Source organism: Rousettus aegyptiacus, unplaced genomic scaffold, assembly GCF_014176215.1.
Source record: "Rousettus aegyptiacus isolate mRouAeg1 unplaced genomic scaffold, mRouAeg1.p scaffold_m13_p_9, whole genome shotgun sequence".
Classification (NCBI taxonomy): domain Eukaryota; kingdom Metazoa; phylum Chordata; class Mammalia; order Chiroptera; family Pteropodidae; genus Rousettus; species Rousettus aegyptiacus.
Window position 1 is genome coordinate 16,143,221 of NW_023416312.1, and position 14,360 is coordinate 16,157,580.

Below are 14,360 nucleotides of genomic sequence, written 5' to 3' on the forward strand. Positions count from 1 at the left end.
TCATAGTCTAAACTGCATAAACACATAAAAGGCATTTGGTAGCACATTCTGTTAAAATATCTATTACCAAAGATGTAAATTATCTTAGTGGCTTAAAGCCATGTTCAGGATGTAGAGTCCAAGGTGACTGGCCAAATTTTTGACATTATTCTTCCTCCCTTATAGGTAAAGTACACTGTGACCCATTGGCCTTCTGGACCCACTTGGGTGCCATTCCCTTTTCTCTCTCTTATTTTTTTTGTATGTGAACATGAAACACAACTCCAGTCCATGTGACTTGTCTTCTACTTGCATCAAATGGTCTGTAAGAATACCAAACGTGGTGCTCTCTGCTCTCCACTCCTCTGTGTCTGGCCAGTGTAAAACCCATACCTGAGCCAAAGTGACCAAGAACTTCTCAACAACTGCCAGCCCATGGCCAAGGAAGAGAACATTCCACAGCCCCTCTATACCAAGCCGCTTGTGCTAAAAATTTTTTCCAAGATAATTTATTGAATTGGCTCTGCCAAAGGCCAAGTTTTGCTTGCCTATATAGAACTCTAGATCATAAAACCCTACTGCTGTAAAGGATCTTTCATCACCTAGACCTAGCTACAAATGAGGGAAAGGGACTTACTGCAGGTTATGTAGCAATGTAGTGGTAGATAACGTTAAAGCACAGCTCCCCTGTCTCCTGGTCCTGTGCTCATCATCTTCTTGAGCCACGCTGATGATAACCTCACAAAGCACTTCAGTTTTTACTTCTAGTGTGGCAAATGAATGAGTTTTTCCAGCTGAAGAGTGATTCATTTACAGTCTTAACTGATAATCCTTAAGAGCTCATTATAGCTGATTGTATTTCTTTTGCAAATTCCAGTTTCATTGGTTTTAGTCGTCCTCATCTGTCAGAATTCCAGGTCCCTATGAATACTCCCTCCAAAATTCAAGTTCATTCTCTAGCTGAATAGCACACATGAGCCCAATTAAATAGGCTGCTTCTTTACTTCTTGACTTAGAGAGTTGGGCAGCTCTGTTTGCCTAGACTGAAGGAACTATAAAGTATAAAGAAATACTTTATTCATTTTACTTTAAGAAAGAGTGAATATTTATGTTAATCAAAGCCTATAATATTATCCATGAGAAAATGATGTCAGATTAAAAATGAATTAAACTAAAATTTACATTATGGTCATATATTCTTAATTTATAATTTTCACATCTAAAGTAATTTTTCTAACCATCATTAAGCCCTTATGGTATGATTACAGCAATATTTGAATCAGGGAGCCACTAATCTAGATAATTTTAACACATATTCTTCAGAAGAAAAAAAAATTACAATATCAGATACTCTTCATTTACCCTTTTCATGTGATACAATCAAAACACAAGATAAACTATTTCAAAGCTGAGAGCATAGCATTCTCAGGAATTAGATTCTCTTATATCAAAGATAGTTATCTCAGTGATCAAGAAAAGGGAAACTATCTATTCCTCCATTGCCTTGCCTACCCGACATGGTCAAACACATTTCCATCACCTCAGAATGTACTCAGTGGTCTCAGAAAGATACCTCATTCACTTAACATAAAGAACTTCCCAGCTGTGCCCATATCTCACTTGCAATTGTTATAAGTGGCCTCAAGCACATACCATCCAGAGACTGTTTTCTTAAAAAACTTTATACCCCAACCCATTTGGCACTTTAAAGAGCCCCAGGGCCTTCCTCTAGGACTTTTATTTTGCTCTGCCTATTTTTTTTAATGTGTTCCAATTTTCAATTATGATTTTATTTTTAAGTAAGGGTGAATGCCATTCATAATTCTCCCAAGACAACAATTATATAACATCCTGGAGTATTTCCAAGGCTTTTTTCTAAGTAAATTTTCTTAACTATGATGATAACTTTTCAGGGGCAATGTTAAGCAAAATTAACCAGCGATGTTGAACGTAGCATTTAACTACTTAATTAAACTAGGGACACTCAGTGTTAAGAAAAATTCTCCCTGAGAAAGAATATGTAAATGAAACATGAATCTGCTAGATATGAGAATAATACATTGGGTTTTATATATGCTAATGATTATAGTATCTGCTACTAGAAGCCTGAAGCCAGCATTTATATACTGTATGCATATAACTTTCATACGCTCCTAAATGGTAAATGAACTAGTGTGAAGAATTACACAACCCAAATGTGTTATTCTGAGAAAAAGAGAATTAAAATTAGGAACTATTAAGAAAGGCACATGTGCTGGAATTATCAATCAGAAAAGTTTTCTTTAAAAAACATAGAGGATTTCAGGGTAAAAATAACAAGAAGTTAGAACATTGAAAAAGTTCAGAGGCACTGGCTAAAGCTGTGTGCCCTGGGAAGAAACTGGTCCTAGAGATGTGTTTGTGGCTGGAAGAGAATCCTGAGACACCATTTCACTGGACATTGATTGTCTGCAAGAAAAGCAATCTTACTTGGCATGAAGGAATTGAATTAAGGTTGAGGGAAAAGGAGTGGTCAGGGAGGAACCTGTGACTAAGAAATCAAATAGAAATAGCTCCGGATTACTTTCTAAATACAAGTTAGAACAAGCTGATAAAGATAGCGTGAGGGGCATAAAATAGTGACTCAAAGATTATGGCTAAGGGAGCACCCAGCAGCCTGTATATGGAAAATTAATGTAGTGGAGAAGGATAGGAGATTTTAGTAGACTGTGAATTCATCATGAGTCCACATTGTAAAGTCGTCACTAAAAGTATCACGTGAATAATACTCCACTTTAGTTAGCAGCCTGTGGCCGAGGTCCCATTGAGGTCTCTGGCCTCTGTTGTGCCCACAGTGCTGCTGGGGAATTCTTTTCTGTGTCCTGCTTGCTCAGTCCCATTCTCTGCAACTCTTACTTCACTGTCTCCTCAATAATAATGACAATGAACAGCAGCAGTAAGTAACATCTATTGAGTGCTCAGTATGTACCAGGCACTGTTTTTAATAGGCATTAACTCGGATTCCTCACTGTAAGATGGGAATCATTATTTATTCCCATTTTACAGAAGATAAAAAACAGACCCAGGGCCATGCTGCTCGAAAGCAGAGGAATTGGAATAGGAAACCCAGCAATCTGGCTTCAGAGTCTAAGCTCTATTGAATAGTGTCCCAATTGCTGGGTTCTACCTTTGCTAGGCCCCATTTCAGCAGATAACCTTGTGTGCTGCTTCTTTGAGAAAGTTGAGGCTCTGGGGCCTTAATGCCTCAACTTCCTGTTCCTGTAATTACTATCTGGATCTTTTTCCTCATCCATCCATCACAAGGAAAGCAGTACCCTTCTGCCCTACTTGTGGTTCTTCCCTCCACCTGGGCATTAATCCCATCCCGTCCTGTCACTACCAGGATCAAGACCATGCCCCATTGATTCCCAGCCCCCCTCTCCCCCACATTCTCCTTTCTCTTCCTTCTTTAGTTCTAGCAAGAATTATGTCTTCTGTTTTTTAAAAAGCACTCCCAAATCTCTTGCTTTTACCCTATGCCTCTATGTTTCCTTGGAGTAGAATCTTGATCATCTTTGTACCTCTAGGAAAGGCGTTAAATAAAGTAAGTAAATCTGCATTGGATAAAGATTATTTAGAACAAATTCCCCTCAGCTCTGTGTTATTCCTATGGAGCATTCCTATGGAGGTATAATTTGAGTAATACAGATGATTGCATGTTCCTAGGAGAGGTGGAACATACCACATGGAGATAGGGGCAGTGGAAAGGAATTGAATAGTTCAGCTTAGACAGAAGAAGACAAGACTTGATGGAAAAAAATATGTTTCAAGTGTGACAGGCTGACATGTGGAAGAAGGATTAACCTTATTCTGTGTATCTCCTAAGCACATAGCTAAGATTCATAGGTGGAAGCTACAAGGAAAGGGATTTTCTTTTTAATAGCGAAGCTATGCAATAGAGATTGTTCCGCCTCGAGAGAAGTAGTGAATATCTTGTCACTGGAAGTGTTGTTTAAATGGTCACATGACAGGTGATTCTAGAAGAGGCTTGAGCTTAAGGTGTGTTGTTGATTATATAGCTTTTAAGGTCTGTTCTAATCTTAAATTCTGGAAGAGCTCACTTTTTTAACCCAGTGCTTTCAACCCAGGTCGTACAGTAGAAACACCTAGGGAATTTTCAGAAAAAAATACTAACAGTATTTGTGCCCATCCTAGGTTAGTTAAATCAGAATGTTTGGGCCAGGGCCTGGGCATTGGTATTTTTAAAAAGCTCTGCAGCTGATTGTAACAATCAACCAAGTCTGGGAACCTCCGATTTAGCCGAATCAAGCTAAATTGAATAAGATGATGGTAATTCGCATTTTACTTACAGTGACTTACTGTAACTATAGCACTGGAGTTTTATGTAGGTCATTGTAAGTAAACATCATCATATATTGTACTTATGCCTGATTCAGACTCGTATGTCTTGTCATATTATTAAAATGCAGAAATAAAACTGAATTTCTAACTCAACCATATGCATTTGTTCAGCATGACGGATCTGACCTGTGGCTTTTTCTTAAAATCCAGGCAGGTGCGTGCACACACACATACAGAGAAAGAAATTTCTTGTAGCAATTAGTAAATGAATGAAGTAGTTGTTGGTCTACTCAGAATAATAAATTAGGTTTATGAATTTGGAAAGTTATTGCATTCCCTGTTTATAAGACAACCTGGGAGCTCTTCATTTGGATGTCGTTCTGGGCCCATGTTATTGAATGTTGATAGTGAAGCAGGAAGGAGTCTGCAACAATGAAAGGAAACACTTTACATTGGGTGTTCTCTTTTCCTGGGGCCACTCAAAGAAAATAAACTCAGTATTACTACAAATGTTGCAAATGTTTTTTTTTAATTGTTATTTTATTCGTGCCTGTAAAAAAAATGAGAATTGTTCTCCAATTTCATTTTCTACTCCCTTCTGTTTACTCTCTCATTAAAGCTATTGGTGTCAGTAACCAGAGGGAAACCACGGTAGTCTGGGACAAGTTAACTGGAGAGCCTCTCTACAATGCTCTAGGTAAGTTGTCATGCATGGACACCCAATGCAAGGTCTTTCTCCACTCGCAAGCATTGTCATACTAAAACACCCGGCTTAAAAAGCTTGCAGTCATGATCCCTATAGTCTGATGAGATGGGCAGAAGAGCCCTCTAAGAAATCCATTGTCATAGATTTACCATTTTCAGATCTTTATTCACAACCTTGAATTAACTCTTTCCCATCCTCTCCCCTTTTCCTGATTATTTGTATCATATAGATGGGTTGATGTTACTAGACCCGTTTGGTAGTCCCTGCTTTTTCTGACACCTAAAAGAGATCTCACCTCTTCCCCTCAAAAATCAAAATTACAAATGTTTGTGGTCATCTCTCTGTAAAGCACTTATATATTTGGTCTTCCCACCTAGGAATTTGAATTGACTTGTCTGAGGTTATGAAAATAAAATCTCAAGCTTTTAGCTCCTTTTGCTACAAATTATGCTATTTCAGTAGGGGTTCAAAAACTCAATATCTCAAATATACCACAATTAGTTATCACATGTTATGAAATGTAAATGACCATAGGTATATTTTAGTGTCTCTCTTAATATAGGACAATTGAGCACTGAACGACACTGTCACTTGCTAAAAGGAAAACTTTATTCTAAATGTATAGTCACTAAAAGTTGTCATTCTGTCACAATTAGCAAAGCCTAATTTTTTGTCAATAAAATAACAGGTTGTGGGGTGAGAGGAATGAAGAGCAAAATTACTAGAAATAGGATGACGTATAGTGTGAGCTATTTTTACTTTACAGTGACTTTAGTAATATAGTACTTTAGTATTGACTGGAAGAAACTGACTTTCGAGCAGAAAATATACTAAAAAAGGTACATTATATGAATAGCATGAATCCTTTAGAAATAATCTTTATAAAAAATTAAGGCATGTAATGTTATCGTTATTAGAAAGCATTTAGCATGTCTTCTGTATTTGTGATAAAAAAAATTAAAGACTTAAAAAACGTGGAAGAATTGCAACCAAGGTCCTACTACACAAAAGTACATTTTTAAAATCTTTATTTTGTTCTCATCTTTATGATCAGTGCATTTTGAATATAAGTAAAGCATCATATTACAATTTTAACAACTAGTACCTAAGAGAATATTTTTTCACAGATCAATTCTAGTCAACTCCTGAACTAGTTAGGGGTTTTACTTCCCCAACCCCCCCAGTGAAAGGAAGGGCCTATTCAGCAGAACCAGAAAGTTCCTGTTAAACTCTAAACTTGAATTGTAAAGATGCAACTTTGGACTTTGAGTTATTTTTAAGCAATTTGCTTAGGCTAGTTGAAGTTATGCTTATAGTGAAGGCTTTAAGTAAATATTTTACCAGAAAAACTTTCATTTTGTGATGTGCTTATTTACTCATTTTTTCCTTCTACCTGTGTCACTCTGCACCCCTCTCCCCTTATATGTGCTTTGGAGTATTAATTCAAACTGTACTTATGGAACATGAAGAACTTTTCCTCTATACTGAAGCACAAGCTTGTTTTGAGAATCTCTTACGTATTCGGCGCTATACTGGATATGTCATGGAGACTATAAATTATTGGCTGTTTTTGTAAACACTTTATAATCTAGTTTTGGAAAGATACTAACAAAATTAGGGAATAGCTGATACATTGTGTGTTTCCAAGTTGAATAGGAATTAGAGCAAGTACAGGTTAGTACAGATTTTGAATTTTTAGCATATCTTTGGGGGAGGTCGAACCCCATTTTAGGCCTTGAAGAATGTGTTGGATTACATTAGGAAAAAGGAGAATTGAAGGTTAGTGTAAACAAGCTATGCAGGTGAAAATGTGTACACTTGTTTCACTAAAGAGTGAAAAAATTGATCAGATTCAAGCATTGGATGACTTATTTAAGAGTTTTACTGGAACTATCAGTGATAATACTCAATAGGTGCTAACTGCTATTACTATGTACTAGGGATTATACTAAACACTTTACACATATTATTTAATCTCAATGACCCTGAAACAGGTTTTACTAGCCTTATATTCTAAATGAATTATGAGAAAGCTATATAACTTGTTCAATGCCATACAACTATGAGTAGAGATAAAGCCACAGTTTGAACACAAACCTCTCCAACCCCAAAGTCTGTGTTCCAATTAGATAGGTAGGCGTTGATGAGGCTAGAGAGGGCACTGAAAGCTGTGCTCAGGGTAACATGGACAAATGGATAATAAAAGGATTTTAGCTTCCCACAGTGGAGGAATAGGTTATTTCAGATGCACCGGTCTGCTGAAACAGCTGGAGAGGTTGGGGAAAAATAAAACTTTGTCCAGTTAGGAGGAATGTTTATTATACTATATAAATGTCTAACCAATGTACTGTATACTTGAAACTTAAAAAAAAAAACTTTTGTGTGAAGGACCAGGTTACCGAGGCAGTTAGGAATTGTGGGGCCAAGATCCAGGAGACAAGGAAAGCTCAGAGAGGTAAGCTTGGCATTTAGTGTTGCTTATTCCCTAGAGATATCTGTAGATTCTGAAAGGAACATCTGAGAAGCTAAGCAGCACTTTCATAGGTTCATAAAGGCAAAGAGGCAAACAATGGAGTCAGGCATTGCCAAGGGAAAGGATGAACATTGGTAAAATCCTAGACTTTCAATTGGATCTGTGAATGGCAAAGCCTGGGAGGTAAACTGGGAATATACCAACCCTCATAGGAATTGAAGCCCATTCAAATAATTTTAAACCCTGATAGGATTAAGGTGGTCTGAGATTGCCAGTGCTCCTAGCTTAACTTCCTTTCAGAAGAAAACTAGAACTTGTATATAAAACTCTGCAGATAGTTTTATATACAAATTCTAGCTTTTTATGACAAAATAATCAGACATACAAAACAACACATGACTAAAAACCAACAGTAACAAGTGACATTAGAAACAGACCCATAGGGAATCCTGATATTAAGAGTTATCAGACTTTAACTGTGATCAACATGTTAAAGGAATTAACTGACAAGATCGATAATCCTAGAGAAAAAATTAGCCATTTAAAAATGGAAATTCTAAAACTGTCTTAAAAACTCAGTCAATGATTTTATATCAGATTAGATACAGCTGAAGATGAATTGGTAAACTAGAAGAGAGATCAGAAGTAAATATCCAGACTGAAGTAGAGAGATAAAGGTTTAGAAAATACAGAAAAGAATCTAGGAGAAATATAGAGTAAAGTGAAGAAGTACAGCATATTTGTAATTGGAGTCTCAGAAGTAAAGGAAAGAGAGACGATAAAGTCTTTGAAAACTGATGAAAGATATCAATTCACAGATTTAAGAATCACTGTGATCCCTGGTAAGATGAATAGACAGAAAGCCATACATAAATGTATGCTGAGACTTGAAGATAAAAAGGAAAATTTTAAAGTAACCAGAGGATTCACCTATCTGCAGTAAAGTCGAGACTGCTAATGAGTTGATGGATTAGTGCATCAGGATAGAGAATGGAGAGAACACAAGTGAGTGAGGCCTTCTCAGTGAAGACACAGAGGGAAGATACAATGTATATGTTTGTAAATTGAATAGGGTATAGCGATGAGGGAAAAATAAAACAGAATGGCAAGATTTTTAGCCTGAGAGAATGGAAAGAAATTAAGTATTATTAAGGGATGCTAACGTGGGAGAAAAAAAATGGCTTTCTTTTTTGGACAATATCAGACTTGGAATCAAAGCTAATTTCTGGGCAATTAGCAATTTGTGGTTCTATTGTAAAGAGACTGTTCAAAATGTATACTTTAAAAGTAGATAATATAGAGGTAATAGTCTTAGTTTATTATAGATGAGTTTACTCTAGGAATGGATGTAAAATTAATTAATTCGACAAAAATGCAGGTGCCTTTCTATGTAACAGATTCTGTGATGACCATGAGCATATAGTGACAAACCGGGCAGGCATTTGGAAGAGAGGAGGAGGAAGAGCAATAGAAAAGGAGGAGAGAGAAAGATTAATAGCTGGGAAGAAAAGCCACTAAGTATTGACAAGGATAGAGTCTGCCTCCAATTTTATTTTACCCTGATAACACTGTGGTGTCATATCTCCATGCAAGCCTTCAGTTGAGAATATCGACAGAATATTAAATCTTTAGCAGCTTTATCTTAAAACAGTAAAAGGCGGGATTGATGGAAACGGACTCATATTTTCACATATATTTGTCTTTGATCTTCTTTGTCTTTGTTTATATCACAATCTGGATTTTACTTCTGTGTGTGTGTGTTCTTGTCTCTTTCTCTTGTAAATCTGTTGCTCTAGGCCTATCCTTTTCCTCTTTTTCTCTTTACTTACGAAATTATATAACCGATGAACAGTATTTGTTATAGAAAAGCAAATGAGGGGTCTGCATTTCTCTCTTTTTTTAAATTAACTTTTATGTGGCCTTTTTTATGGCTCAGGGGTCCTGGATAAATACTCAGCTTACTCTCCCACAGTACAGTAACATAGATAGGAGAATTTCAGGGTGCTTTTAGTGGACATGAAATATGCTTATTGAAGACTGAGAAAGCCTACTTGTTTTTTATTGCAATAAAGGAATGTTTGTATTTTGACATCTTTTATCATAGATACAATTATAAGCACAGAAAACAGTTTAGGTCCATTGAGGCATAGATGACCCATATTAGAAGTTTCCTATAGTTTTAAAATTTGTATGTTAATTCTGTGACTAGTGAGGTAAACATTGGTGTGGTACCTAAAATGAAGAAGTGTCACTTTGCATCACTACTTCCCAGTCACTGTGCCGTGTGTGACCTCACAGATAGATTGCAGGAACTTTGTGGCCTTGGATCTGAAGCAGGCCTTTGGCTGCTCTCGCCTTCGTTCGGTTATCCTCATCTGTCTGGGACTTTTGTCTCTCCCTTTTAGCATTATTTTCATCAATATTCTTTTCCAAAGAGTTCCCAACAGCCCACCCCCTGCCATTTTTCTAAGCTTTTTTCTTCCCAAACCAACTTTATTAGTGGTCTACACACCTTGGTATCTAAGTATTATTGGGAAAAAAAAAAGCTTGGGTTTACGAATACACCACAGACTGAACTGATAAAAAAGTATAAAATTACCCAGGTTGTTCAAACGATATCTAATGTGTCCTTATGCACATTTCGCTGGTACCACCAGTGAAATGTTTTGTCCTAACTAGGATGGTCCAACTGTTTTCCCCTTCTTGGTCATGTTTCGTCACTTGCTACTGCAGTTGATTAGTATGCAATATAACCCTCACTCTGGTAGCTTTCTGTAGCACAGAATTCATGATTTAATATAAAAATATTCATAGTCTATGGCCATGCCACCCTGAACAAGCCCGATCCCATCTGATCTCAGAAGCTAAGCAGGGTCGGGCCTGGTTAGTACCTGGATGGGAGACCACCGCTTCTCCTACTCTCCATTTTTTCTTAGGAAGACCGGGCGCTGTAGGCGTAAAAAAAGAAAATATATACATAGTCTGATTTAAGTCTGATTTAAGACTTTTAATGTATTGAAGAAACCCACCAACAAAAATCATTTGTCTCTGAACCATTTTTCTTTATTTAAATGAATTGCAAACATTTTTTCCCCTAAGATGTTGGATTTAAAGTTTCCTATGACACATAACTCTTTATGTGGAGTGCTGCAGTTTTAAATGTGGCTCATCTTCTTTCCTTTTTAAAATTTTTACATATTGGTTAATCCTGGGCCAATAATTAATCCTGTGTAATCATCTGTTAAGATCTGAAGGAATGTTGAGTTCAGTTTTTTAAATCTTTTCTGGAACTGGATCTGGGTTATATTTCAAAGTATCAGCATGAAAAAAAGCTATAGAGGGCAAACCATCTCAAAACTCCTAAGCACGGTTGGCCTTAAACAAGGAAAGTGTGGTTTTGTTTTTTATTGTTTTGCAGGTGTTTTTACTTTCGTAAAATCTAGAGTATTTAGCTTTATCAAGATCCACTCACTTTTCATGATTTCAAGTCTTTTGTTATGTGGTTCTTTGTGTGCCTTATATCTGTAAAGAAATACTGTCATATTTTGCAATGATTAAATTCTTTAACGCTGGCCAGATTAAATTTAAAAACACTGAATTAGATTTCAACTTTGAGGTCTCCAATCTTTAATATTTCTTCATAGTCTCTTTAAGACTATGAAGTCTTCCTGGCTACACCTATGTCATAGAGGTTTAATTCTGGATCCAGACTCTGGGTTCAAATCCTGGCTTTTTCACTACTATCATTCTGTGCCTGTTCCCTTGACAATTAAACTAGAAAAAAAATGAAAGTTGGACCTTATAGGCTTGAGGCGAAAATCAATGAGTTAAGTTAGCTATGGTCACTGTTCTGAACTGTCTGATAAAAACCTTCTTAACCCAGGAATGCCAGATGAAATGATTAATTTGTACAGACAGGTATGCTTAGGGGAAATACAAAGCCTACCTGGGGTGTCCTACACACTCATGTCAGTCATTGACATTTTGGCATTTATACATCTAAGAGATGAAATAGGTTCCAGCCCCCACATTTTGGAATATACATATATGTGTTTTAACTCATCCCCTTCCCCTACTCTCCATTTTTTCTTTGGCTCTACCTGATTTCTGAAAATGTCATCAGGAAGAGTCATCACATAGTCTCTTCCCCTTTGTAAACAGACTCTTACCCAGCTTAATTAATAGCTTAACTTTTGGCAAGTGGTAACACATGGAAGTTAAATCTGGTTTACTACTGTTGTGTGTCTTGTGGGGGAAACAACCCGATAACACTTTGTATAACTGTCAGCAGTCCTTGTTTAGGGTGTGTTCCATAACCTGGAGCCACTTCATCTCACTTCATGTCGGGTCAGGAGCTCCTTAAACCATCTCAGAGGAGAGGTATTGTCTGCCTTTGCTTCTAGTCAACTAAAGATAATTTACGTTATCCCTAGTATATTTTTCCCCCTTAGGTTCTTTGCTATTGTTATGCCTAACCAAAGTAATGCAAATTTCTAAATGTTCTAAACACAGTTTCTTCCTCTGTGCTGTTACTACATCACTAAACTAATCCTGGTCCATGGGAACTGAGAAACATTGAATGTGATTTTATTAAATACAAATGAAGTTTCAGATCATCCAAGTTGATTTTTTTAAATCTATTCATTTGATGGCCTATGGATGTGCTCACTCATTCCATCACACAGCCTTTGAATTCAGTGATTGGTGAGCTATCAATAACCAACTGAGCCACTTTTCTAACTAGGTTGCAGATACGTGGCCAGGTAGGGAAGAGTCATCTCAAACAGGAAGCAGGTCTTTACCTGGTCTTAGTTCAAATGGAAATGTTATTGAACCAGAGACTCTGACTGGACTGCCTTTGTTCCCCTTCTACTCCACGTCCTTTCTTTTTCTACGCTCAGCTGTGTAAAAAAAAATATTCATTCTGATGAACTTGGCTCAAGTGAGCTACCATTTCCTAAGTGGTCAACAAGAGCACACAGGCCTTGAATCTGGCCATCTCTAGCATGAATTGCCATTATTTCTCCTAATGCTCCAGCTGCTCCAGTTTCTGCTGGCCCTTCAGATCCAGTTGCCGTTGTTTCCTCTGGCTCTTCAGTTCCAGCTGCTGGTACTTCCACAGGTATTGGTGCTCTGGCTCTTGCTCACTTCCCAGCCTTCCAACTTGGACGTGCTGGGGGAAATTGACCACTGCCGCTGGATCTGGATCTGGCACTTCTTTTGATTGTTCTCAGAAATTACCTCCACAAGGTGCTTAGTCCTCCAGCTTGGGGTCTTCTCTTTGGCTTTTGGTCTCTTATTTTGCAAATCTAATTCTGCCATCCTAGCTTCTTTAATGAGTTTTCTAAATTTTTTTTTTGTTCTTAATTCCATTAATATTGAGCATTTGTGAATTGCTTGGTAGTATACCAGCCACTGACATTTTTTTCTCTTTCGCAGTCTTACTAATTCATTCTATGTATTCTAATTTCCTTAAATCCATGGGCTATTAAAAAATGAAGGAAATATCATGCCAGCTTTCTGTGATCATGGCATAATGGCAAGAGAGGGGCTTTAGACACCATTTAGTTCAACTGCCTTATTTTATGGTCAGGAAATCCAGGCCACAAAGGGTAAAATGACTTGCTCGAGTCACACAACTTGTTGGTAGCAAAACCAGAAAACGTAGAACTTTGATTTCTCAATTTCACATCCAACGTTTTGACTCTTTCTGGTGAGGGGTTAATTCTGCGGATCCCACTGTGGATGCTTACCAGTAAGTTTTCAAGTGAGGAGTAAAGTGCCTAGTTATGTAAGTGTAACCAGGAGCAGGAGTCAAGGAACAATAAAGTCACAGAGCCACTGGGACTCAGGGAGCTACATGATCATCAGTTTGTCTTTAGTTTTGTTTTTGAATAAATGCTTGGAACAAATCCAGTATCCTAAAAACATGCCCTATGAAAGAGGTTCTCAAGTTCTAGTATAATACTGAATAACTTGGGATGCTTATAACAAAATTAGACTCAGGCCTGTCTTGCCTAGACCTGCAAACAGAATCCTGAAAAGTAGGGCTTGGGATGTGTAATTTCAAAGTTCTCATGTGGTTCTGGTGTGCTTTCAGGGTAAGAACAGCTGCTGTGGAGTCTAGCAGTGTTTCTTTAAAGGGGGGCATCTATGTAAAAGCTATATTTCTGGGCCCCCTCCCCAGACCTACTGTCCTAGAGTTTCTGGGGATGAAGGTCATCTTTAAGCTCCTTGATGAGCATCACGTCCATTAAAATATAGAATACCAATCTAGAAGGCTTTATGTCATTAAACAAAAAGCCTAGAGCAATGGCTTTCATGTCTCTTGCTCGTGGCCCTCAGAAAGAAATATATATTTCCATGATTCAGAAAACCCACAGGACTAAGACAAAAGTTTCACAGGTCAATACTTGCCAAGTTCAGTGAACTCTGATACTTTCCATTCTAATCCATCCTATTTCATTTTTTAAAAGTAGGTCATCAAAAACTTAACTAAATTGATTTTAAAACCCTAGCCCACTTAGTTTGAAACACTGAGGACTGAGATGTACTTGTCAATTCTACCTATCACAGTTTTTAATCTTTTCTCTCAAATTCCTCTATTTTTTTGCAATTACTCCCGTGAAGCCCTTAAAACCTGCTGGGGTTGCTTGCCCATGGGGAAAGTCCACTTTTGTCACAGTCATACAATACTGCTACTGTGTGAAAAGTGGACTGCCCTTGTTCCCTGGACACGGGAGAACTTGCCAACTTTACAGTGCTGCTGCTTATGGCTTGTATCAATCACAGTGTAAGTAGTAGAAAACTCAACCACACTAAATGAAATTTTTTAAAGAGAGAATTATTTGCTCATTGAAC

The 14,360-nt window shown here is 37.4% G+C and overlaps 1 protein-coding gene and 1 pseudogene across 10 annotated transcripts in view; both read left to right on the forward strand.

Annotated features, from left to right (window-relative positions):
• GK (glycerol kinase) overlaps positions 1–14,360 on the forward strand; it is a 63,652-nt gene that overhangs the window by 14,782 nt on the left and 34,510 nt on the right. For 5 of the 10 annotated variants that reach the window (XM_036226769.1, XM_036226773.1, XM_036226770.1 and 2 more), the window contains exons 4-5: positions 4,940–5,017; positions 12,538–12,621. In XM_036226769.1, the coding sequence (XP_036082662.1) occupies positions 4,940–5,017; positions 12,538–12,621 (162 nt within the window). The remainder of the gene's footprint in view (positions 1–4,939; positions 5,018–12,537; positions 12,622–14,360) is intronic. The other 5 variants (XM_036226772.1, XM_036226775.1, XM_016132218.2 and 2 more) reach the window with 1 other exon arrangement.
• On the forward strand, positions 10,313–10,456 carry LOC118608614 (annotated as a pseudogene).